The 22,530-nt window shown below is 44.3% G+C and overlaps 1 protein-coding gene across 18 annotated transcripts in view; it reads right to left on the bottom strand.

The window, feature by feature from the left end:
* TEAD1 (TEA domain transcription factor 1) overlaps window positions 1–22,530 on the bottom strand; it is a 252,806-nt gene that overhangs the window by 75,191 nt on the left and 155,085 nt on the right. For all 18 annotated transcript variants that reach the window (XM_070626392.1, XM_070626397.1, XM_008521742.2 and 15 more), the window contains exon 3: window positions 425–489. In XM_070626392.1, coding sequence (XP_070482493.1) covers window positions 425–489 — 65 coding nt within the window. The remainder of the gene's footprint in view (window positions 1–424; window positions 490–22,530) is intronic.

Below are 22,530 nucleotides of genomic sequence, written 5' to 3'. Positions count from 1 at the left end.
CTTTTTCATTGAAATCATGACTAACATATGTCATTGTTCCAGGATTTTACAATGCGTAAAATCTCCAAATTTCATGACTTCAAGTGTCTTTGCATCTGCAGCTTCTGCAACGTTTGCAGATGCATAGCTTGGGAAAGAAATTTAAGTCTGAAAACACAGTAAAGGAGCAGTTCATACACTGTCCTTACCAGCGTAACTTTCCCAAACGTGCATAAAAAGCACTCTGGAGACCACATCATAAAGGGTCACTGAAATGATGAACAGTGAAAACTGAGCCAATTCAAATCACCTACAACACTGACGTCCTTTCAGGGAACTCAAAAACTGGGGGCTCCTAGGAGCCAAAGCATAGCCAGCCACTGCAGCCAAAACGCCTCCTTGGGCCATTCGCTGACATGCACAATTTCCAGGGAGGTTATTTTACCTGTTTTCTGGTCCTCGTCTTCCCTGTCCTGAGTTTGATGTATCTGGCTATCAATTCATTCCTACCTGAAAGAAAGAATAATTTACAATAAGATGGGTTACTTAAAAAAAAAAAAAAAGCCTCTGAGAGCTAAGAATAGAATGCAGAATCAGGAATTTTTAAGTTGCAGATATAAGTTGATTAACGCAAGGAAAATAAAACAGCACAATTGTTTGCAAAAATATTTACTAGGGGAAATTAGGACAAACGGCATTTAACATGAACTACGATCAGCAATGGAGGATAGAAATGTGCCTTTTAAAATTGTGCCTTTTTGTTTCTTTGCATGCTCGAACCTCAATGGGTGGTCACTTGTATGAGCAACAAATACAAAGATTAGTGTGGGAGCACACAAACTCAGTTCTGTCCTGCTCTCATTTTTCATATCCATCCCTCCCCACACAGGTTTCCACTCGTTGTTAACTCCAGTTAGTCATTACAGCCATAAGAGAATGAACTGTGGTGGCCACGGAAACCCTACGATCATAAGAAGCTAACAGCATGAAAACGGAGCCCCCTGAAGGTAGTCACCCCACTAGTAACTAACTATACACAAGATTGCATCTGTGAGAAAAAAATGAATCGACCTCCTCCTCAAAGCTGTATAGCCCCCCTGCAAAGAAAATGCCTAAAATATAAACAAATACCTCCCATCCCTACCCCACCAAGAGACTGAGAAGTCTCCAACTGATAACCCGACTTCACGGAACTCTAAGATAACGGGGAAATACATCCCTGAAGCTAAGAGAGAAATACGTTACTAAGATACTACGTTAACTAAGACTCCACTCATACATGACACAGGTCCACATGGTAAACTGGATAGCTAGTCGTGTAATTTGTGTTTGCTGTCTTACTCCTCAGACACACTGCCTTCCTGAAGCGGGCAAGAACTTTGTCTCATTCCCCAAGCCTCCCCAGCACCCAGCACACTGCGGGGCACACAGAAAGAATAAATGAGGACATAGCACCGCCTGTGGTGAAGAGAGTGAACCATACCCCCCAGAGCTCCCCTGGCCAAGTCAAGAACTGGCAGCACCAAAGACCGGCGAGGGAGTATCCCTACAGAAATCTTGTCTGAGAATTCTAAAGATTCTCCCATCACTGCCCAGAACGCTCCTGTCATCACGGCTCTGCCACCACCTGTTGGGTGAGGACTGTGCAGCAGGCTACAGCCACCAGTGAAAGGCAAAGGAATCGTAGAGGTTTGGGGCTGGAAAGTGCCTCGGTCATCGAGTTAGTCAAAGTCCTTATAAACCTAAGCCAGCACTTCCAGAACTGAGGAAACAGCCCATTCCACCTTAAGACATATTTGAGAATAAAAAGACCCTCCTTATTTGGGGCTTCCTGTAACTTTCATCCCCAGATTCTTCTTCTTTCTCTTCACAAGGCTAGTCCCTTACGCACCTGACTGCCTTTCAGATATAAATGCCAGTTTTCAGGTCCTCCTGCAGTTGGACCCGGGCTAATCCTCCCTGTTCCTCTGTTACCTGTGACAAGCTTTGGAACACTCCCACATCCATCCTGTGACCATCCTTTGTTTATCTGCCTTTCACAGCCTGGAGCCCACAACTGTAGTCATGCTCCTGCTATGACAAGTCCCAGCAGATCTGTCACCTTCCTCATCTTAAATACTTCACTTCTATTAATGCAGCCTAACGCTGCATTAGATTTTGGGGGGACCACAAAAAACTGTCAATTTATGTCAACTTGAACTCCTACATCTTTTTCATATAGGCCGTTCCTCAGATACATTTCTACTCCTGTCTCTAGTCTTTTCATGCATAGTCGGGATTTTCAGATCCAAATGCAGAACCTTAACGTTTATTTCTATTGCATTTCATCCTGTTAGATTAGGTTTATCATTCCAGCCTGTCAGGATCTTCTGAGATCCCAATTCTGTGACTGAACTGACCTTTAACCACAGAAAAAGGACCTCTAAATTCAGCTTGGAGGACTGCTTCTCTAAGCATTCTCTTTCAAACTTTCGAGAACTGCCAATCTCCCCTGTAGTGTCATCGGGTCTACTTCTCCATCTCTCAGATGGTTGTACAGATTCTGCAATTTGTCTCAAAGGCTCGCCGACAGCAGAGCCCAGCTAGGAGTGCCTAATTACCAGAAGCCAGACCTGAATGACAACGTCTGCAGACGAGCCAAGCATCCTCCAGCTCGGGGCTCACCGTGCACCCTGTTCAGGGCTGCCTGAGTGGCCAAGATGAAATAAATCCAGGGCTCTGTGTTACATGCAATTTCAGCTGAACCGTGTCCAGATGGCAAATACATCTTCTGCCCCCATACTTGCTTAATTTCTATGAAAGCAGACGGAATAGCTTGGTATGTGTGACACACAACCTGTGTAACTCATTTTTAATTTTCTGGGGCATTTGGCTGAATGGATGAGATCAATATCCAGGACAGACAACTTGACCATAGAACCCTGTAGTCTATGCAAATAGCACCCCTTGGAGTTAAACAATGTCAACGTAAAACTCCAATTAAAGTACGTCTGAAGATTACCACTTCTGCAACAGGCTCTCGCTGAGGTCTACCAGGAACTGAACGCTACACTATAGCCATTGTTTCACTGAAGGCTTATCATAACTCTCACGTTCCTGCTCTTCACATGAGCAGGATCACCTTTCAAAAGCCTGTGTGTTTTCTTTCATACCGTGTTTCAAGCCACAAGGAGTGATTAATCTGAGGGTCCAATGAGTTTCTTCTTGCCTCACCATAAGCAATATCACGAATTCCGATTTTAAAGTCAAATTCAACTAACACTAAGCATCTACCGTGACCTGAACACAGTGTTAATCATTTTATTTCACGTGAATTTTTTAATGACTGTGAGGGTGGCTTGGTACACAGAAAATATTATTCCTGTTTAACTGATTTTTAAAAATGTACATTCCATTTAAGTTATTTAAAAAATATACTTAAAGACCCTAGTCCATCTTTAAGTTTTAAGTTCAATTCACATGTTTTACAATTTTTACAATCATTTTCAAAGGACCATTTGATTAATGTTTGATCCATTTTATAAACCTAGTTAAACTCTTTTAAAGACTTAAAGCTATGTATTTAATTTAGAATGCATTTAATTCTTTTAAATATTAGAATTGTTTGATTTAACTTACAAAACTTTCTCTTAACAACTCTTAGAAACCTAATAAATTCCCTTCAATGCTCTAATATTGTTTACAAATCTAGTAAGACTTCAACGCTCCCAAAAATTAAGTCTAATTCAATTACTTCATTGCACTTTTTTTTTTTAGATTGGCACCTGAGCTAACATCTGTTGCCAATCTTTTGTTGTTGCTCTTCCTCGCCAAAGCCCCCCAGTACATAGTTGTAGGTCCTCCTGGTTGTGGCATGTGGGACGCTGCCTCAGCATGGCCTGATGAGCCATGCTAGGTCTGCACCCAGGATCCAAACCTGGGAAACCCTGGGCCACTGAAGCGGAGCATGCAAACTTCACCACTTGGCCACGGGGCTAACCCTGCACATTTTAATTTGGAAATACAGGCTAACTTATTGCATGGGTCAAGTTATTTTAAATAATTACATGAAATATCAATTATGCACAAATTTATTAAAAAATATTAAGACTATGACTTTGATTCTATTAAAATCTTCCATTTTCCATTCTAAGTCTTCCCAGAATTAAAATATGCTTACCCATTGGAAACAAGCATGCCATTCCAAACAATTTTGGACTATCTTTTTTGGCTGCTTGGGGCTGTACATATTTTGGAGAAATCAAGAAGGTTCTGAATGAATTGTCAGTACCCTGATAGGATGTCCTGAGTCCTGTTTATATTTCTAGAGCGCCCTCTGCAAATGAGGGGGATCCACACAGTCCACAGTCCTGGGCTTAAATCGTGGTACTAGTGTGCAGAATTCCGAGGACCGGGAGCTCAGCAGCAACAGCCATCACTGATGTAACTGGCAGTGGGCCTCCGGTCTGCACCTCAGTCTGACTTTGCAGCCATAATCAGAACGCTGGGTATTTGAAACGTTAACCCACATTTGTCTAACTCTCTCTTCTAACCCGCCCCCCTGCCCCCAGAAACACACACACATATGGTGGTGCTTGATCCAGTAAACCTTACATTACAAAAATGACTTTCAACAAAGTTAACTTTAAAGTTAATCACGGCATTCCCAAACCAATCTTACAGTCATACGGGGACCATCTCCTTTGTGCCTTCTCTGAGGGCTGCCTGCTGCATCAGGGATGTGAAGAGAAGACAGCCTGCCTGCCACAAGGAGTTCACCGTCCAATACAAGGGATGAGATAGGGCAAATCAGCTCGACAGGGAAGACGATGACTACCGCCATGAAAGAGCTTCTAGTCATACCATGGCTAATCAGTCACAGACGATTTGGGAAATCTAGCAAGCCTTCCCCCAAAATACTAGAACATAAGCTAGGCCGTTAAGGATGGATTACATTTTCTCCAACATTTTATTACGAAAAATCTCAGACACACAGAAGTTTTTTACAGAAAGAATTTCAGTGAACACAATACACCCACCACCTGGATCCTGCATCCACTTTTTCCATACCTGCTTTACCACAAGTCTTTCCACTCCTCGATCCATCCACCAAGCCATCTTATTTTGTTGTTGCTGCAGCTGCAGGCATGGTAACACTGCTCCCCAAATCCTTCAGAATGCATATCATTAACTAAAGTGATAAGACGGATGTTGACAGGCAGAGTGGAGGCAGGTAGGCTGAAGACCATTTTAGACCAAAGCAGCAGCATTTCTTTAAATATATAAGCAGGAAACTGGGACACTCAGAAACCATGCCTGCTGACCCTGAAGCTCCCTAGACCACAGCGCACTCTTTCTTTCTGAGCCCGGGAGCCTCCAGTTTCTATACTCACAGCATTCACGGCATTCCTGACTCATCTTCCTCGTCTTTCTCTATAAAGACGTGTAACTGCCCATAGAGCTGAGTGGCAATGTCACACTTCACCACTAAGTGTCATTATATGGCAGCTTCTCTGTAGCAGAAAACTTCCTTCAGAAATGCACATCTGATCACCTCTTTAATCAGAGATTCTGCAGCTACAGTTCTCGCCTTTCCCACAGGCAGCAGGCACCACCAGCAGAGACAAACACAGCCTGACCTTCCACTTTATACTGTGATCCTCCCTAGGCCCTGCAATCCAGTTTTTGTTTTATTTTTCCTCTCTCCTAAATAACACAACACAGTTGAAAGCGAGCCCATCATCGGCTTCTCCTGCATCCCGATTGCCGTGAAATTTCCTGGTAAAGGGGCAACAGAGAGAGACTCCGGCAGAAAGGCACGAGTTTGCACTGTGCTTGCCTTACCCAGACAGAAGACTGGTTAACGTTGTTGTGGGCTGGGTGTGTAATGGGATGTGGCCTCAAGGTCATGTTTGAGGCACAGCAAATGCAGGGTCTGTGGCTAGAAATTGTAGCCCAGAGACACTCTGGGCTTTAACAGTGGAAGAGCCACTTTGTAATTGAATGGAGTCAGGGAGCCACAAAGAAAGAAGTAACAAATGGAACCTCCTCCTCGGGGCTGCAGCCAGTCCTAAGGAAGACGCACAGCATGGAGGGCTGCGATGGCCCGGGGCTGGGGCAGGGGCTCCAGCTAATGCACTCTGAGGAAACCTCCCCTGGCCCTCTTTGCCCTGGGAGGGATATGTAAGTATTCCCCACACCTTTTTCCCATGTTAAAAGAAAGAGACTCAGAAAGAAAATTCAAACTTCTCTTGATTGCTAGACCAAAGTTGTATCAAACAGGCATCGATGCTATGCTTGCAACCATAGGGTCTTCCACACCCCCTCACAAACCCTAACTCAGCCCAACAGCACTACTAGACTACTAGAATGTTCCTTGTTAACACCCTGAGCTCCCATACTGTCCTCGCCCCTTTCTGCACGTCTGGATTCTGCCCACCTTTCAGGTGCCTCGTCCTTCAGGAGCCTTCCAGCTAGACAAGGCCTCCTCTTTCCCCTGAATATCCACAGCCCTTGACCTGGGCTTCTCCGCTGCTGATTCGTATCTTTTCTGCCTTGTATCATGTCAGTACATGTCACGGCTCCAACCAGATCATAAGGTCCTTGAGAACAAGAACCAACGTCATTCATCTTTTCTCTGCTTCCCCTTCCCAGGCAGCCCAACGTTTGTGAAGTGAGTCATTGTTAGGGGCAGAAAAGGGGCTTCTGCATCCCCTACAATCCAGGTTGACACATCCAGGACCATAAACATAAAGCGAAAAAAGAAAAGAAAAAGATGACCCAGCAGGAAGAAGAAAAGAAAGATGCCTTCCACAAAGCGACCACACCACAGGGCACGGCTCTGTCCTCTGACACCAGCAGCCCAATGAAAGAATGGTTTACAAAGGACTTTCTCAGGCAAGATTCTACAAGACGGTGTTAAAATGCTTCCCAGCCACCCAGCCACAGATCCGTTTTTATCAGCTGAGGTTCATCTAGAGAAAAAAATATCTTAGGGTATGAAAGTCAACCACCAGAAAGCACTGGAGTAAGGGACAGCGTGAGAGCCAAGTGTCACTGGCTAGGGAGAGGTCTACAGAATGGGGATGTTTAATGACCCTGTCCCCCTGAATATCTGGGGAGTTTATATCTACGCACGCTGCCAGAGGAAAGTGTGAGGAGTTAATAATTAACCTTTTCTTCCACACTGCTGCCATTGTCCTAGCAACAGGGGGGGAAAAAAGCAGGTCTACCAAAGCTGGCCAGCCACCCACTTGTCAGACACCCACTGCACCTACAAGCACAAGCAATGTGTGAGTATTAGGAGGGTAAAAAGATGCCATCCATGCCTTCCAGGGGCTTACACCCGTGAAGGACTCTCTCCCACGACAATGGGGTCAAGTCACCCTAGCCTTCCCACGTCTCTCAGTCACAGCTGCCTGGCCCCATTTATCTGAATGATTACAGGATAAACGCCTGCCCTGCCCCCACCAGATCCAGATAGGAAGTTCCACAGGAGCACAGACCACAGACTGGGTTTTGCTCATCACTGTGCCCCAATGCGAAGAATACAGCAAGTGCTCAGTAAGTACACACTGATGGAATGAATGACCGAATGAGGGCAATGGGAAACCAGAGTGGGAGAAGCTAAGATGTAGGAGAAAGGAAAGTTCACGAAAAAGAACATTCTAAGCAGCCCCAGAGTGCAGCCAACGAGGAAGTTTAGACACCAGTGTCTCGGTTAATCCCCAGCATAAATCATTGACCAAAAACCATCACCAACATGGAAAATCACCAGAAAAGGCCAGGCAGCCCGTTCTGGGCTGTCAGGGACTGCTACTGCATGTTCTTGATCTAAAGTTTTACAAAATGGACTGATGGCCTTCAGGAGGTGAACACTGGCAAGTCCCTGAAATAACCTGCATCTGCATCCACCCAGGGGCTTAGAAGGAACAGCACTAGAAGAAGGAATACACAGAGGAAGGCTGTGTTAACCCTGGGGAGTCAGAACTTATTCCTTGCACCCCTTCAAATGCCTGGCCATAACTCAAGTCCCACCTTCTCGCAGCTCCTATCAGTCAACCGCAGCTGATAACATGATCAAGTGATGGCCCCATAAAACTCCGTGTTCTCCTTCATCTTAGCGGGGGACAGCTTATATTAGACTACAAGGGCCAAAAAGAGGCGAGCAAGTAAAAATGTCTAATGCGATGTACTGAATGCAATTCCTCTATGTTGGAGAGTTCTTTCTGTTCTAATTATTTCTAGAAGGAAAATAAAGATGAATGAAGTTTTTCTAATGGCTCATTCCCTATGAAGCAATAAAGACATGCCATACAATTGCCTTTTTAATCCTCTAATGAATAATTTAACTAGCCTTAATACTCTATGCCTCTAGTTCTTCTTTCTAATCTATCCTATACACAGCTACCTAAAACGCAGGCAGCTCTGGTTTAGCCACTAGACTGCTCCAAGACCTTCAATGGCCCCCTACTGCTACAGTTGAAAGGTCAAACTGCTTTAGTATAGTATTCAGTGCTGTCCCACCATCTGGCCCTAACTTTTTAAAATTTTCATGACAAACGACCACCACCTTACTCCATGGTAAAACCACCACCCAAATGCACACCCAGCTTCTAGTTCCCTGCACCATCCTGCGTTTCTAAGGTTTTGTTCCGAGTTGTGATGCCCCTTAAGACTATCAATCAAAATCCTTCTGGGTCCAGCTCAGATGATGTCTTCTCCACGAAACCCCACCTGAAATATGCAGGAGGCACAGAACGTGTGAGGAGGCTTGAGAGAGCGAGCCAGCCAGGCGCCTGGAGCTCACCTCTCAGACCCGTGGGTGGGAAAGGCCACAATATTGCAAAGCAAACTGAATCAAAAGCTACTGTAGGTTAGAAACAAATAGCTTAGTATACGGTGACGGCCTGACTGACAGGAAGTTGCTGTCACCGCTCTGCCCTGGGCCCACAGCGCCCCCTTCTGCACAGCTCAGGGTACGCCCACATTCTGGCTCTGGTGAGAGTTCCTTGTGTAACAGACAATACGCTCCTTAAACATAGCATCTATCTTCAGGATCTTTGTATCCCACACACTTAAGGAGTGTATGGGATTTAACGGAACCTAAGCTTGTTGCCCCCAACAGCAACCTAAACAGACCGCCTACCTACAAGGCTCTCAGGGGAGTGTTCAGTCCCAATAGTTCCTGCCCCTCATCTCATGGGCATTCACCTTTCTTTCAAGTCCACATCTGATTATGTTGCTTTGCTCCATCAATAGGTCCCTGACCTCTATAAGGAAAACACACACGCCTTAGCCTGGTACCTGAGCCTAATAGAATAGAGGAGCCCTCTAGGAATAGGCTAACACAAGGAGCCTCACAGAGCTCCCCAAGCCATCATGCTTTTCCACACCTCTGTGCCTTTGTACAACCACTTGCTCTTCAACGTTCTTTCCCTTTGCATCCTTTGCCTGCAAACTCCTATTCATCCCTATAAGCCCCAACTGAAGCATTTCCTCCCTGAAGTCTTCTGAGAGCTACCCAAACTGAGTTGCTCATTTCCTCCCTTTGTAACCTCTCGTGCTGAGCATACAGCCCTGCTGCTGCTGCTGCACTGCCACAACTTCACAATAGTGACCACCCCATGGAAAGAATCTATCTAGTTCTCTCTGGCCACAGATGTGGTATCTATTAAGAAGGCAATTAATAAATGTTTTCAATAAATGAATGAATGAATGAATGAGCTCTCTTACATTAAGAATATCAGAAAAAAATGATCTAGAAAAAGATTACGTAAATCAGACAGCACTACCAATATCACCTGAAATCCACAGGCCCTTTCGTAGTTACCACTATTTCAACGAGAGGCAGCAAAATTTTCTGCTCTCTTAGCTTGGCAGAAGTGTGACCAACACATGCTCTTTCCTCCTCACCCCTCCTCCTCCCACCAACCTCCACATGCCACGGAAATATGGACCTGGCCCAAAAAAAAAGCTAATCTCAACATTAACCCAGGAGAGTCTTGTTAATGAAAAACTTTGCTAAGAACACTCTGTTTATTTATTAATTATTTGGCCTTAGAGAAGTGTGAAATCCACACATTCAAAGTGCTAAAAACTGTTGGTCTTTAATGGGGAATCTTTATTGGTGGCCACACTGCAGACTTGGGTTTTGGGGTTATGTTTTGTTTTGTTGTGCTTTTTGACTCAGATAATGGGAATAAAGCTCCTACCCTGGAGGGGGCTGCAGGCATTAGCAATAACACATGCGAAGGTCCTGGCACCTCGAGGTGATTTAAACAGTCCTATAACTATGATGTAACGTCACTGCACTTGGTTTCTATGTTCTCATGGTTTGAACTGATATATAAGCTCCTAAAGGAAGTTAAAAGGGCTTTCTGTGCTGGACACCATATCACATGGCATATCTTCAGTGATGTTGAAATTGAACATCTTTTCCATGCTACACTGAAAATGTTATCAAAAATCTTTGCATCCCTCTAAATCTTCAAAATGATATGGCCATAAACATTTCCAAGTAAAACGTACCCTTTATTGTGATATCTTAACATTAAGAGGGCATCATGCAAGCTACTTACTTGCTACAATAATCGTTTAATTTAGAATAGATTCTTCATTGAGTAAAATAGCAGGAATTAGATTTTTGCCAAGGGCTAAGTGTGGCCAAAATTCCTATAATTTATGGCAGATTGTAAAATTATGTCTACGAATAGGCTGCAGGCATCGCAATAAACAGCATGTCCCCCACTGGATTTCCAGAATTTAGTTCTTAGCATAAAAACACAACTATCACTAGAAGAAGTAAGTGTCAACTCCGTAGCTACTACAGCAGTAGCTATACAAAGGGGAGTTACGTAAGCATTAAGTCAAAACGACACTCACAGGGGATTAGCCACTGCTTAGAAAACATGGTGAAGAGACATCTAAGTGTGTAGGCACTTAGTAATTCTTTAAAAAATAATGCGGAAACAATGATCATAAGGGACAACAATAAGAAATATGCATTCAAACCAAAGAAACTGAAATTTGGGGGTTAAGCTAAACGAAATAATATTACATGGCAGGTAGAGACAGAGCGTGGTGGTAGAAAGCCGGATAGTAACGTTTTGAACACCTGCCACGTGTCAGCACTGCTCACATACTCGTGTACGTAACCTTCACATCAGCCTTATTCCTATTTTATAAGTGCTGAACCTGAGGTTCAAAGAAGTCAAGAAACCTGCCCAAGTTCCCACACTAGTAAGTGGCAGAGTTGGGATCTGAAGCCAGCTTTGTCTTCCAAGCTCATTATTCCTTAACTTTACACCAGCTGCTCTGAAAACAGCCTCTACAATAAGTTAGCTTCTCATGAGATCATTACTAAGTGCTTAATGAGAACAAAACCTTAGAAGGGGGCACCACCCAATCATGAAGGGGGTTGAAGTGTAGAGAACACCATTTGTAAAATTCTCCATTCACCCCCTGCCCCCTTCAATACAGGATAAACCTCAGCTCCCCTTGATGCCTCCAAGGCTTTTAGAACCCGGCCCCACTGCACTCCCCTCCCATGGTCAATAACATCTGTTGAGTAAGATATCTTCTATGTAAAAGGCAGTGTGCTGGGCACTGTAAAGAGACATGCTGGAATAATGCTTATTCTCTGCCCTCAGGGAGCTTATAGTTTAGGAGGAGAAATGAGGCAAGAAGCTGCACAACAGTGATGAAGGGCAGAGGGTGAGAAGGATAAGAGGAAACGCAGTCTGAGATGAAAGTCCAGAGATGTCTCCTCCTATGGTTGCCATGCTTTCTGTCATTTGACCCAACCACTCCAGCCACATCCGACTGACCTCAAACCGGGAGTGGCCAAAGGCAACAATGTACAGGCCAGTCATTAGGGAGAAAAGAGTGTTCGAAGAAATGGGCTTTCTATTTGAGACGGTGATCAAGCAAAGCAGATTTTCTCCTTCAGTTAAGTTGTAGATTGGGGAGAGTCAACCCATTTTTATTAGCCTTTAAAATTTCTACTTACCCAGGTAGTATGCAATATATTCTCCCTGTAAAAAACTGCAATGTTACACATACAAACCCACTTATTTTGCCTTTTCTCTCATTTTGCCACTCTCCACACACTGTCATCTCACGTTGGGTGCTCTTCCCTTTGTGTGAATGACCCGCCCCTCGCTCTCTCTGCCCTCACGGTCCTGCCAAAATCTGCTGAACACTTATTTCTGAGCCGCCAAGACCCAGTGCAAATGGCACTTCCCAACTCTGGGCAGCCAGTGTGCTCTGCCCCCTCAGCTCACTGTCCTCCACGCACACCTCTGGCACAGGCTTGCCCTGCTGCACACTCCCTGTGTGTGTTTCTGCTCATCTTCTCTGACAAACCATGAGCTTCTGGAAGGCAGGCCCCACATCCTGCTCCCAGTGTCCCCTGTCCTCCAGCTCCTGGCACAGTACTGACAACGTGCTACTTAATGACAGCACTGCTGCTGATTTTAGCCCCTTCTTGAGAGAAAAAATACGTGAAGTGACATCATGGCACACAGGAGTGACAATGTCTTCTTTGAGGAGGCAGGAAGAGAGGCGGGGAGAAGGAGCACGAAGAACAGAAAAGCACTCTGCCAGCAGGCACTGGGACATACAGGGCTCCGGCTTTCCAGGAACCCACAGGCGAGTTTAAAGCTCAGGAAATGCTGAGACACCCAGGAGCTTCTCCTCTTCCTAAGCTCCAAGAAATGCAAGGGGCAGCCCCAATCAGAACTGAGAAACAGGGTGCCAATGATGGATTCTCAGAGGCTACTTGAGTCCCTAGTGAACAGAAAGCCTTACCTTCTTCAAAATCAGCTCAATCTACTCTGTTACTAATTCTTGTGATTTTCACCAATTTCAGTTTTTAGCATCCTGCCTCAATCTGCCACCTGCATGAAGGATAACATTCTTTCTAAGAAACATCTCAACTAACTCATAGGTAGAACAGGTGAGAATAAACTGGATAAAATGCAGATGACCTACCTAACACAGGGTCACATTCTGGGCAGCCACAATATTTTTTAAAGACAAGGAATATATAGAGTCAATGTGGCTTCATCTGCAAGCTCATTCACCACATTCAAGTTTGATTTTTTAAGAAAAGGCAGAGCCCAAACTATTTATTCGTAGATGGCTCCAGTCCTGAAGGTTGCTTTGCAAAGATATCCCAGAGTGAAATTATCCAGCAAACGCTTGTGTGGATAGAAGGTTCCACAAGTCAACAACCGCTTAAGCAGTTTAAACCAACAAGCAAGATGCCCTCTATTTAAATGCTATGAGTGAATCTATTTTAAGCCTTTAAAAATCCTTTGGGCAGGTGTTTAAGCTGTGTACAGACTGAGCCTGTGGAGGCTCTGGGGCTGGGGGAGGGCGGCCTCCACTCTCCATGCAGGCAACATTTTGCTCAGACAATCCTCCTGCAGCAGGTCATGTGACAAAGGCCAAATAAACAGCATCTGGGGATTTTCAATTACAGACCTTCGCCCAGCATGCCTGCACTGTAATCTCTACCAGATGAGGCTCAGGCCTCCCTATTTTCAATAATTCACACACTGTGTACACATAACATGACAATAAGGGCATTCATGGTGTGGCCTGATTCGCAGATCAAAGCTAGCAAAGGGCCAGCTGTAAGCATGCTCTGCTGCTGGATGATTCGTGCTTTTCACAGGCTTGGAAAGACACTCTGCAGGACCTGGCAAGCGGGCTTCTTTCCTGTGCAGAATGCTGAGCAAAGTCTGAGCAGGAACCGGGCACAGCCCCCTGGGAAGGCCAGAGAGGTGACCAATTCCATGTGCCTTTGCAAGGACTGGGCGCTTCAAACTCCAATGTACTCAGCAAGCTGCCTCTTGGAGGGGCTTGCCTTGGCGAAAGTTCTGCTGCTCCCAGGAGCAGGTGGTGCTTAAAAACAAACCTGCTCTAAAAAGACGGTAAGCTTCCCGTACTTAATAAACGCTCAGCCAGGCGCTCGAGTTGATAAATTCGCCGGCTGTGCAGTTTCTATTTAGCCATCACACACATACAAGCAATTCAGACACAAACTACATGGAGGTGTATTTTCAATGCGTGTCAGAGCTTTGAGTCAGGGAAATGAAAGAGGACACTCTGTTGTTATTACTGAAATCCCTGTACGTTAACTCAATTAACTCATGTGTGTAGACTAACACATTTAGCCACTGTGTGTGTGTGTGCATGTGCGCGCTGGAGTGCATTAAAAGCATTCCGAATTCTCAAGTCCACAACATTCCAAATGCCTACTGCCCTGCAGGGAGCGTTGCAACTGGAGGAAATAAGGACACCACTTCCTCCTATAAAGATTTCATACCCGTCAATCAGGGTAGGAACCGAGAGAAAGCCATAATGGTGACTTCCTCAGCAGCAAACCCATGCTGCTCACCAGCTGTGGGCTGTGCGTCCTTACCCTTTTCTCTCTCATTCAGAATGGTTTCCTCTTAATCACAATAATCCCAAAAGTGCTAAAACATATCAATCGTTGGGTAAGCCCTGCCTACAAAGGGCCAGCCGGCTGGCTTTTATGGCCTTGTCCAACAGCAGCTGATACTTCATTCAGTGACAAATCCAATTTAGCAGTTACAAGAGGTTTAGCATCCCTGAAAAAATATTGGGGTTGATCTGGCACTCTGAAGTCAGCAAATGCTCCACTGCCATATTGTTGCAGAGATTATTCTGCTGTCATATTTGGATGTCTACGACCAACTGTCTCGCACCTTCTCTACCCTTGCCCCCCACGATCTGATGATGGTGGTGGTGGTAGTGCTGGTGGCAACAACTTAATCGCTGGATAAAAAATACAGGCAACAATCACACTTGGAAACTGACTAAATAATATGATTTTACCACCCCACCCCACCACACACACACACACACACACACACACACACAAAAAGAGAGTAATTGGCTCTACTTTTCAAACAGGAATTTCTAACGCATTGAAGGAAAAAACTATGGGGTGAAACCGATTTCACTCTGATCTTTGGATTCTAGGTCAGCTTTAAAGCATAAAAGATCAACATGTAAAGATTTTACCCTTGGATTGAAATCCATCTTATTAAAAACTATCGCCGGACTAATGAAAAGACCTCGTAATTAAATTCTTTACATTCATCTTAAACATCAAAATGTTAAAATGAAGAAAAGCTTTAAGTCACGATGGAGGGAAGCAAATAAATTGACAGAAAGAAAAATTCACTTTTGAATATTTAAAATACTTGAAATATATATACTTTGCAGATAATTATATAAATTCAAGTTAAAAGAATCTCCAAATAACTTGGATAATTTAGCTATAAAAGCGATACACACACACAAAAATGCCATTTTAAAGTACCACCACAAGGTAATTTACAAAGTAAAAGGGAAATGATCTAATTGGAACATGGACTGATTATTCCTTTAATATTAGGCTTTGTAGTCAACAGTTGGTTATTTATCCCAGCTCTAGTTTTAATGATACCAAAAAAGTGACCACAGAGACATCTGGTTTAAAAAAAAAAAAAAGCTTTTCAGTGCCATAAAAGAGACGTGCGCAACTGTGGCCGGCAAGATATCAACGATGGAATATTCCATACATGCAGTTCTTATTTCATGTGGTTTTTTAAAACTTTATTCTTTTCTCTGGGTTTTTTAAAGCACGCACTGAAAATCAGAACAGAAAGCAAACCCTCAAATCCCACAGATTCAAAAAGACATTTAGCTTCTGTGAATAATAATCCATTAGATTAATATTTTGTCAATGTCACTTGTCACAACAAAAGCAGCCACATTTATAATTTACTCTAAGACTGGTTTAATTAAAATTCAAAAAACCACGAGAAAGCTATATTGAATTTCATTTGCCGCATTGTAATTACTTACTTTGTAGCTGACTATAAACAGTATTTTATTACATCCACAAAAATGCATTTAAAAACTAACTGATTCAGAGACACTGGAAGAACTGAGGAACAAGTCCCATCACTTCTACTTTGAACAGAATTACTGCCACCTTAATGTGACATCACAGAAGAAGGACCCGTGAACTTTCCAATCTGAGGGGACCCATGGGTCTCCCTGCATGACCCATGCTCGGACCAGGGCTTGGACTAGGGCTTGGACCCCTCGAGAACACAGACTGAGCAGGGCCCCATCTATGTACCGCCCTCCCAAGACCAAGAAAGAGTCTCACTTGGCTGGCAGTCAACAATGAGACAATAGACGCTGCCAGGCATGATGGATGACTTCAGGCTTAAAACTACCATTTGCATCCTCCCAGATAAACAATTAGCTGAAAAACATTTTTTTTTTCCTGGAGGCCAGGCAACTTCCAATACTGCTAATACGCCTGGCAAGTGAGAGTTAGTTTAGTGAAATTTGACTGACTTTAAGAAGATTCATCTGAGACATTTTCTGAAAGTATCTTACTGGAGTGGGAAGAAGCAAACCTTTCATTTTGGATAAAAAACAAAGTTTAGAATCTAAAAAGTTAGGAAAGGCTGAGAAACGTCTAACTTCCGTAAAGCCACTATCAAGGTGTGCAATGTATCTGATAACTTAATTTTTCCATTCCCTCTTCCCTGACTTTAAATCCATATGAAATTCACTTATTGAACAAGGCAGGCAGGCATAAACACGATTTAAGCACGAAAGAAAGGAAGTGGCCTTCACATGCACTTGGCAGATAAAAGTCGGTGGTTCTGGAACTGCATACAGGCCCTTTTCTGGAGCCCAAGAGGACCCAGGAGGGAAGGCATGAGAAATGACAGAGAAATATCTTAAACGTCAACCTGCATTTCTCTAGAATGAATTTACAGGCCAGGGCAAGGATGTCTCCGGAAGTTCCCCGAGCCTCCAGCCTCCAGTAATAATGCGGTAGCAGTGCGGTTTCCGAGGCAACTGCGACTGCCACTCTCCAGGAGCTCGGCGCCCGCCAAAGGTCGCTCCTCAAATCTCAGCTTCCCGCCCCTCCCAAGGCGCGCACAAAACCAGAGTTTGACGCCTGGGCAACAGCGCAGCGGTTTTCAAAGGGACCCTCCTAGGGCTGGCTTGGTCAACAGCGGGGCGGCCGGCACAGAACTCTGCAGCTCCATCTCACTATAGAAGCTGGGAACACGGTTTTAAAGGGAGTTAACAGCCCCCTGAGAATGTTCCGTGAGTTAAATATATTTGCTGTAATATTATAATGTGTTATGACAAGTTATATATCATTATAATAGGCTCCCGTGATTAACATTAGTCTGGCTGGTTTTTCTCTGCTCTGTAGAAATGATTTGAAGGGTTTAGGATCAGCTCCCTCACCAGAATTCAGCACCTGATGAAAACAGACCACATTTCTTTAACACACGCAACCTTGAGGCTTATACTTCATGAGGTCACAGTACATTTTCAGAAGAGATCCTTCCAGACTCCTCCAGCTGAAGAGGGAAGTGCAGGAAAATACAGACTCCAGAATTCTGGCATTAGCTAGTCATTGACTTTAGGGAAAGTTATTAACCTTTTTTGAGCCTCAGTTTCCCCAAATGCCCAATATCCTATAACGCTATGGGATACCATGATGATGAGATCTAGCTATTTTTATGTTCCTTCCACACAAAAGCAGTCAGAGAACACCAAAAAGCACTGGTGTCCTTCAATCCTCCACCTTCCATTTCTCCCTGAACACTGAGAGCTTAGTCTCCAAGGTCCAAACCAAAGAAAGACTGGCCGACTTCCCAGTAAACGCAAGTAGTTACAAGAAGAGCAGCAACTATGAGAGCAGCACAGGAAGTGGGAGAGAGGCTGGGATTGCAGGGACTCTTGGAAAAGCCCAAGAGAATTCTAAACCAACTCCTCCAAGAATGCAAAACCAACATTCACTGTAGTTTTCCTTGGGGAAAAATGATGGAGGAGAAAAAATACAGTCTGTATGCTAAGGTAGGGAGCACACCACTGAACCAGCATCCATTCCTGCCGTCTCAAGAGCTGTGCTAAGAGCAGAGAGACTCTCTAAAGCCAAGGGCTACTGAGCACCCAGTATGGGCATGACTTGGCGGTAGGACAGCTAAGAGGACGGAAGGAGGACAAAAGGTAGCACTGCTGTACCCACAGAGCTTACAATCTACCTACCCCATGGTGTATAAGAGATGCAGTTAGGGGGGAAGAAAGGCAGATCACAGTGGTTATACATCTTTAAGGGTTCTTTTTAATTTTGTCCCTTTTTGTCCTTTCGTATATGAATACTCCAGTTTAAGTCCCCTCTGCATCCACATAATAATGTAAGTTCCCACATGTGTACTGCCTTTAGCATGTTTTCAGGCTAAAAGGCTTTGGCAGACAGTAACAAATTCCTAAGCTACAACTGATAGCCTGAGAAGAGAAAAAGTATTCCACTCCAACTTTCAGACAGTCTGGCTCAGGGACAAACCAGCTGAAGGACAGGGAGGGTAAAATTCCAGTACAACTCTGCCTGTAAAAGCCATAGACACTCTCCAGGAGGAGCGATCAAAGTCTACGACAGCTCTGAAAGCCAGTGCATATCTAATCTCGTCCCGCCCACAGAGGTCACATAGAGGAAGCCACCATTTACACATAAACTCCCTTAATATGAAGTCTGTATCTCATTTCTCTACCTCAGAGGAAAATGAGAGGTTTCTGATGCGAATGGGGTCCCTCTATCCTCCAGAGGAGAGCTACAGAGCTGGGTATACCTAGTTAATATACCCAGCACCCCCACATTACATGAGGGGCACCCAGAGGTTGTCACAATGACATGCACCTGAACCCAAACCTGGCCATCAGGGGCCAAGAGATGGTCATTTACACCATGAAAATGAAAATAGAGTTGAGAAAGAAAGACTGTTACTCATAAACAATCATCCCCATTATATGAATTTTGATTGCCCTTTCTCCACAATTTAATCATAGACCTTTCAGTGGGAGTGAGCAATTGGGAGTACTTATCCAGCTTGGCTTACGAAGTAAGGAGCTAGAGGAATAGCAGAAGATAAGCTAAGTTCGCTATCGGGAGATTGCCAGGCCAAGAGTTTAGACTGCAGCCTGCAGACAATGGGAAGTGCCATCAGCTGTCCTCGATGAACAGCATGCTTGAACACCCTTCCTGAGCTTTGGAAGAGTAAGGTAGACTGAGGGGACTAGTGGGAGATAGGCAAGGAGAATAGAGCAACAGGTCAGGAGAGAGGAGACGAAAGCCTGAACTGGGAAGTAACCCTGTAGAAAGCAAGAGAAGGGGCTGACGCAAGAGGCAGGACTACCAGGTCTTCTAGACACATTTGGTGTGGATGGGAAGAAAGGATTTCAATGGCAGCTGATATGCTTAGCCCCAGGAGGGTAGTAACATCTTGGAAACAAAGAATACAGGAAAAGCAGGAGACTGGAATAAGGGAGGCAATAAGCTTCATTTTGGGTATTTGAATTTGAGGGCACAAAGGATGTCCTTGCAGAGCCATCCAGCAAGCAGCTGGAGGCACAGAATTGGAGACTAAGAGATTCGACTGAGCGAGAGACGCAGGTCTAGCAGTCAAGAGCCGATTAGCTGGTAACTGACCCCAGGGAGCAATGAATGACTACCAGGCAAAGAGTGTAAAAGGAAGAGAGAGTTGGGGTGAAGTGAGGGCTGAACAGAGGGAAAAGGAATCGGCAGGGAAGGCTGGGAAATAGGAAAAAGACAGATGAACTTGGTCCAGTAATATCAGGGAACGATAGATAAAGTTGCAAAAAGAAGGGAGCTGAAAAAAGCAAACCACTTAAAACGCTGGGGGAAAGGTCATGTAGGATGAGACCTATAAGGATATGTTAGGGGACACATTAAATTACATCTCTTACATGCTGTAATAAACAACCTCATGTGCAAAAGTCGTTGTGGTTCTACGTGCTGCCCACCATCAGTCTAACCTAGGATGAATCTTGTTCTGGGACAAGGGTTCTCACGTGGGGTTCCAAGGAACAAAGGCCCCTTTGGGATTTACATGACTCATACGGTCCCATATGCCCGGACTCTGGTCACTGCCCTAGGATGTGGGGAAATGTATGGAAGCAATATCTAAGAGCAGTTACTGCATGGTGTGTGGCTCTGGGAGAGAGTGTTGACAAGCGGAGCCCGTGTCCAGTAGTTCTTTGGCAAAGTAAGGGAGGTGAGCCATAAGGCCCCTAGACCTCTGCCAAGGCTGGGGCTGCAGGGTGATCACACGCTCTGGTCAACTGCAATCACTGTTTGGCTTTGGACACATCAGTGAAAACATTCTGTGAGAATCAATTGGCTATATGAAATTCACAATAAAAAGCACTGCATATTTTATCAGTATTTGTCAACTGTGTGCTGTGCAAGTTTTATATTAGTAAAAATTTTAATCAACACATACGTGTGTGTGTGGGTGTGTGTGTATGGTTTAAAATATTTACCAGTACAACCATTGGTGACCACCTCTTAATTCTACACCCTGCTTTTAAAAGTTTCACCAAAGGAACAGCTGGCTGCTAAGTCAGCAAGAGATGTCACATTTGAGGATCCAAAGATCACTCCATTGCCACTGAGTTTCTCAAGGGTGATCCAACCAACTCCCACAAGTTAGAAACCCCACAATGACGCTTGGCTTCCTCTTCTGGCTCCCCATCTGTACGCAATCCTTATGCAATCATTCAATTGCATAAATATCCATCTCTCAGACCCATCTACACCTCCGAGCCTCCCTGTGCTGTCCTCACCATTTGCTTTCTGACCTTCTGCTTTCCTTAACCATCTCCCCCCACCCTCATCTTTCCTTAGGCCACAACCAGAGTGATCTTTCCTAAAGTAACAAGTCTTATCACGTCACCTTCAATGCCATCATCTTCCCATCCCTGGGCCTTCTATCATGCAGCCCCCTACATCTAGAATGCCAGCTCTTGTTGCTACCTGCAAACTTCTATCCATCCTTCAATAGAGTCTTCCATGACCTGCAATTAGCCATTCCCTGCCCTGACCATGCTCTCATAACTCCTCCACCGTCTTTCAACATTTCTTTCCACAACCACCTTCTCTACTGGTCTTTGAGCTGCTAGGTGGCAGGGGCTTTTTTCTATAACTTTTAATTCCCAGGCCCCAGCACATACAACATGATCAGTAAATGCTGACTGAACGAAAGGACCAGAAATATACACAGAGTATCTATAGCACTTCTTTCTGAAGTTTAAGACATTAAAAAAAATTGTTAATAAATAAGTTGGAAGGAAAATATTACTTAAAAAAATATTATTTGGGAATTTTCCCAAGTCTCTGAAAGTGCTCCATGAATTGCCTCGGTGGTGAGATGTTTTCTGTCAAGAGAAATTTATAAGCCCATTTCCCCAGCTTGAGCCACACAGATTTTGTTGAGAAACTCTTTTAAGTCACGTCTGTGGTTTCTCATCTACCCAAGCCTCATAATTACAAAATATTATCACTAAAACCAACAAAAAAACAATGAAAATATTTGTAACCGTAACACTTGGACTCAGAGGAACTCTCTTGGAGACTTAGAGCGTCAGAAATGTTTGGCTCTAGAAGACTCTTGAGGGATAATTTCGTCCAACAAGTTCAACTTTCCTTGCAGATGAGAAAATTAAAGCAAAGAGAAGCCAAAAGACAGGCCCAAGGCCACCGCACTCCTGAGTCTGCAGCCAGCAGGGACTGGGGCCTCCTGACTCCTGACTCTGAGGCGGTGCTCAACCCGGAACCACTCTATAAGAAACCTTTGTTTGGTAGCTACTTTTTACTTAAGTGTTAAAATTTATCTTTAAAGTCCATCTCATCATTAACATTTAGTAAATGCATAAACTAGGCCCTTAATTTTGCTTCCAATAATATTTACATCCAAGCTAATCTGGACATATTTGGAATTATGTCCCGAGTCTATTGTGATCACAATTACATAATCCAAGAGTAAAGGTTGGTTCTCCCCTTAAAACATCAGTAGCCCTGGGGATATTCTTGGAGGCCACCTCGCATTGTCCACATTCAACGTGATCCAAGGACAATACAGTGTTCCAAGTGCTCAACAGTGGAATCCTGTCACACCTTCCTTTTGACTGTATGCAACGTTGCACAAAAGGAGGTCCCATAATAACACAGAACCCAGAACTTCTTATTAGGATTCACAGGAATATGTTGGATGTCATGAAGTAACAGTCTTGTTTTCAAATCTCATAAGTTCCAAAATTCCTCTGAAGAGAGAGAATGAAATATCTCCTCTCTTAACCAAATTGATGATACAGCAGATATAAGAGGAGGTGAAAAGACTAATTTTGAGCAAATCCAAAGTTCATTCTCAAACATGAAGGATGACAGATGTTGTCCTTTGAGTACCTGCTTTACACCAAGGAGAGTCGTGGACTGGGGCGGTGACAGTTCCTGCCTCTCGGCCACCCCTCAGCCAGGCCGCCCAAGGTAGACGCCTGCAGTGTTCTGCTGAGGGAGGCGTTCTGGTCATCCAACCATAATTTCAACCTTAAAACGTCAGAGTCCTCTCTCCAGCTACACTCTTTTCTGAATCATTCATTCTCTGACTCATTCTCTATGGGTCATTCCTTCATCCATAAAACATCTGAACCAAT

Source organism: Equus przewalskii, chromosome 6, assembly GCF_037783145.1.
Source record: "Equus przewalskii isolate Varuska chromosome 6, EquPr2, whole genome shotgun sequence".
In the NCBI taxonomy this organism is placed as follows: domain Eukaryota; kingdom Metazoa; phylum Chordata; class Mammalia; order Perissodactyla; family Equidae; genus Equus; species Equus przewalskii.
This window is presented reverse-complemented; position numbering and strand designations above follow the sequence as displayed.